General features: G+C 43.0%; 1 protein-coding gene across 1 annotated transcript in view; it reads left to right on the plus strand.

Annotated features, from left to right (window-relative positions):
• Positions 1-4,076, plus strand: part of SNX4 (sorting nexin 4) — a 78,941-nt gene that overhangs the window by 66,472 nt on the left and 8,393 nt on the right. The window contains exons 11-12 of the mRNA XM_023516291.1: positions 961-1,106; positions 3,671-3,785. Of these exons, the coding sequence (XP_023372059.1) occupies positions 961-1,106; positions 3,671-3,785 (261 nt within the window). The remainder of the gene's footprint in view (positions 1-960; positions 1,107-3,670; positions 3,786-4,076) is intronic.

Genomic DNA, 4,076 nt, shown 5'->3' on the forward strand with positions numbered 1-4,076 from the left:
CAACCTCCAACTCCTGGGCTCAAGCGAGTCTCCTGCCTCAGCCTCCCAAGTAGCTGGGACCACAGGCGCCCGCCACAATGCCTGGCCATTTTTTGATTGCAGCCATGATTGTTGTTTGGCGGGCCTGGGCTGGATTTGAACCCGCCACCTTAGGTGTATGTGGCTGGCACCCTAGCCACTTGAGCCACAGGCCCCAAGCCAATATGCTACACTTTTAATATTTATATTATTTCTTATTGTGTTGGGCATTGGGGTTTTTTTGTGTGTGTGTGGGTGTCCAGGTTCTTATTTCTGCCACCCAGACTAGAGTGCCATGGCCTCAGTATAGTTCACAGCAACCTCAGACTCCTGGGCTCAAGCAATCTTCCTGCCTCAGCAGAGCCTACAAGTGCCTGTCACATAGCCCAGCTAATTTCTTTATTTTTTTAGTAGAGATGGGGTCTCTCTCTTACTCAGGTTGGTCTCAGACTGTTGAGCTCAAGCATTCCCTACTCATCCTCCCAGAGTGCTCAGATTAAAGGTGTGAGCCACTGTTGTATTGTTATTTTTTGTTAATTTCCATATATTTTCAACCTGCACTTCTTGAATCCATGGATGTGGAACCTGCAGATATAGAGAGCTGACTGTATTGACTGCATTCACACTATAGCACAACCAATCTCTAGAACTCGAACTTTCTTCCCGTTAAACAACTGTCCATCCTCCCCTCCTGGCAACCACTGTTCTACTTTTCTGCTTTCTGTCTTTATGATTTTAACTACTCCTGATACCTCGAATGAGTGAATCTTATACTATTTGTCTTTGTGACTGGCTTATTTCACTTAGCATAATGTCCTCAAGGTTCATCTGTGTTACAGCATATGCCAGAATGTCCTTCCTTTTGAAGGCCGAATAATATTCCATTGTATGCATATACCATGTTTTGTTTATACATTCCTCTATTCCTGTATTTCCTTTTAGACTGTGAGAACATTCTCTTTGAAAGGAATGACTACCAAGCTTTTTGGTCAAGAAGCTCCGGAGCAGAGAGAGGCCAGAATAAAGGTGCTAGAAGAACAAATAAATGAAGGGGAACAACAATTAAAGTCTAAAAATCTGGAAGGCAGGTAAAAATGCTAAGATATTTAACAGAGTTAGACTTGTAGACTTCGTAGCGGATTATTTTTATTTATAAAAATTTCCAGCTTAGGCTTGGCACCTGTGGCTCAAGTGGCTAAGGCATCAGCCACGTACACCTAAGGTGGTGGGTTCGAATCCAGCCTGGGCCCACCAAACAACAATAACAGCTGCAACCAAAAAATAGCCGGGTGTTGTGGAAGGTGCCTGTGGTCCCAGCTACTGGGGAGGCAGAGGCAAGAGACTCGCTTGAGCCCAGGAGTTGGAGGTTGCTGTGAGCTGTGATGCCACAGCTCTCTACCCAGGGGGATAGCTTGAGGCTCTTTCTCAAAAAAAAAAATTTCCAGCTTCAGGGGCGCTGTGAGCTCATGCCTATTAATCTCAGCACTCTGGGGTGCCAAGAGGCGTGGATTACCTCAGTTTGTGCATTGCCTCATTTCAGGAGTTGGAGACTAGCCTAAGCCGGAGCAAGAGCCCATCTCTAAAAATACCCAGGCATTGTGCAGGCGCCTCTAGTTCCAGCTACTCTGGAGGCTGAGGCAAGAGCATCACTTGAGCATGAGAGTTTGAGGTTGCTGTGAGCTGTGATGCTACAGCACTCTACCAAGGGTGACAGAATGAGAATCTGTCTCAAAAAAAAAACAAACAAAAAGGCTAAGGCGCCAGCCACGTACACCCAAGGTACTCTACCCAGGGGGACAGCTTGAGGCTCTGTCTCCCAAAAACAAACAAAAACAAACAAAAAACATTCCAGCTTTTAGGGAGTGGGGAGGAGAAGGGAGACAGGTATGCCCCGACTTGATGGACACAATGTTAGGGTGTAGGACACACCTCTTGGGGGAGGCACAATTATTAGAGGGACTCTACCTAACAAATGCAAACATTGTTACCTAATTCTCTATATCCTCAAATGAACCTGAAACAATAATAATTAAAAAAAAAATTCCAGCTTCATTAGCATCCTGGATTCAGCCTGTTCTAAAATGCAGTGGTGCAATCCTAAGAAATTTGAGTTATCAGCTCTGCACCTGTGGCTCAAGTGGCTAAGGTACCAGCCACGTACACCCAAGGTGGCGGGTTTAAATCCAGCCCAGGCCTGCCAAACAACAATGATGGCTGCAACCCGTGAAGCCATGGCACTCTACCCAGGCGGACAGCTGGAGGCTCCTGTCTCAAAAAAAAAAAAAGAAAGAAATTTGAGTTATCAAAAATCATATTAGGGCTCCTGTGGCTCAAAGGAATAGGGCGCCAGTCCCATATACCAGAGGTGGTGAGTTCAAATCCAGCCCTGGCCAAAAACTGCAAAAAAAAAAAAAAGGTAATAATAACAAAATAAAAAGCACAGTCCATTTGAAATTATCATGAGGCTTTAAAAAAAAAATCATATTATGGGGTAGCACCTGTGGCTCAGTGAGTAGGGTGCCAGCCCCATATACCAAGGGTGACCGGTTCAACCCCAGCCCCGGCCAAACTGCAACAAAAAAATTAGCTGGCCATTGTGGCAGGTGCCTGTAGTCCCAGCTACTCAGGAGGCTGAGGCAAGAGAATCACTTAAGCACAAGAGCTGGAGGGTGCTATGAGCTGTGATGTCACCACACTCTACTGAGGGTGACAAAGTGAGACTCTGTCTCTAAAAAAAGAAAAAAATCATATTATGGAAACAGTTGTTTCAGTATAGGGGAAAGAGGAAGAAGAGATTAGCTTTGTAATATTTTCCTACACTTTCCATGATTTCTGTGCTTTGTGCAATCCCTCTGCTCTTTTCTCTCATTTAAAGGAAGCCCATCCATGCTTCAGTACTCGTGTTACTTCATCGTGAAGCCCTCGCTTAGCCTGTCAGCCCATCACAGCACTCAGTTCTTTGCACTGCAACTTGGCATTGTGTTTGGGTGTCTGTTCTGTGCTACTCTCACTGGCTAATAGCCCTTCAAAGTCAGTGGCTGTCTCTTTCATCTTACCCTTTCCAAACCAACTTTTCTGCCACCCAAATACTCCCCAGCTATTATTTATTTAGGGCAGGAAAGAGATTGGTGGATTACTTGTAATTATCCTACAGTTTTAAAAGAGAAAAGCTTAAATATGAACTCACCTAGTGATTTTATTATCTATTTTAGGTTACATAAAATAATTAAAGTGTCTTTGTTTATTTTTGTTTCTTTAGAGTGTGATACTTTTTTTTTTTTTTTTTTTGTGGAGACAGAGTCTCACTTTATCCTGGTGTCACACAGCTCACAGCAACCTCCAACTCCCAGGCTTAGGCATTTCTCTTGCCTCAGCCTCCCAAGTAGCTGGGGTTATAGGTGCCCACCACAACACCCAGTTATTTTTAGAGACAGGTCTCTCACTGTCTCAGGCTGGTCTCAAACTCCTGAGCTCAGGCAATCCACCTATCTCGGCCCCCCAGAGTGCTAGGATTACAGGCACACCCAGCCTCTACATCCATTTTATATGAATAATTTGAAGGTAGAATTCTTGTGGCAAAAAATGTCAAGTACTAAAATGTAGAAGAATGTATTTAATTTAATAAGAATAGTGACTATACCTTTTATTTCAGAGAATTTGTGAAAAATGCATGGGCTGATATTGAACGCTTCAAAGAACAAAAGAACCGTGATTTAAAGGAGGCCCTCATAAGCTATGCAGTCATGCAGATCAGTATGTGCAAAAAGGTAGGTTTGGGTTTCACTGAAGATTCAGGTTTCTCTACTTAATTTTGAAAGAACTGTTACCTACTAAGTCTCTACTCATCTGAAGTTCCAAATTTGTATCTCTCATTTATGACTTGTATTTGAAAATAGATACCAACATTATTTTGATTATGTGATGTTCTTAGGGGATAGTAAAATACCATCCCTAGTGTATGCTTTAATTGGAAAATAACTTAATCATTATTTGTGAAAGTAACTTACTCATTATTTGGTTATGATGTGGTTTGTTGATAAACCCTTCTTTTTTTTTTT

The sequence above is a fragment of the Otolemur garnettii genome, unplaced genomic scaffold (genome assembly GCF_000181295.1).
Source record: "Otolemur garnettii isolate 467f Iridium unplaced genomic scaffold, OtoGar3 scaffold00089, whole genome shotgun sequence".
Classification (NCBI taxonomy): Eukaryota; Metazoa; Chordata; class Mammalia; order Primates; family Galagidae; genus Otolemur; species Otolemur garnettii.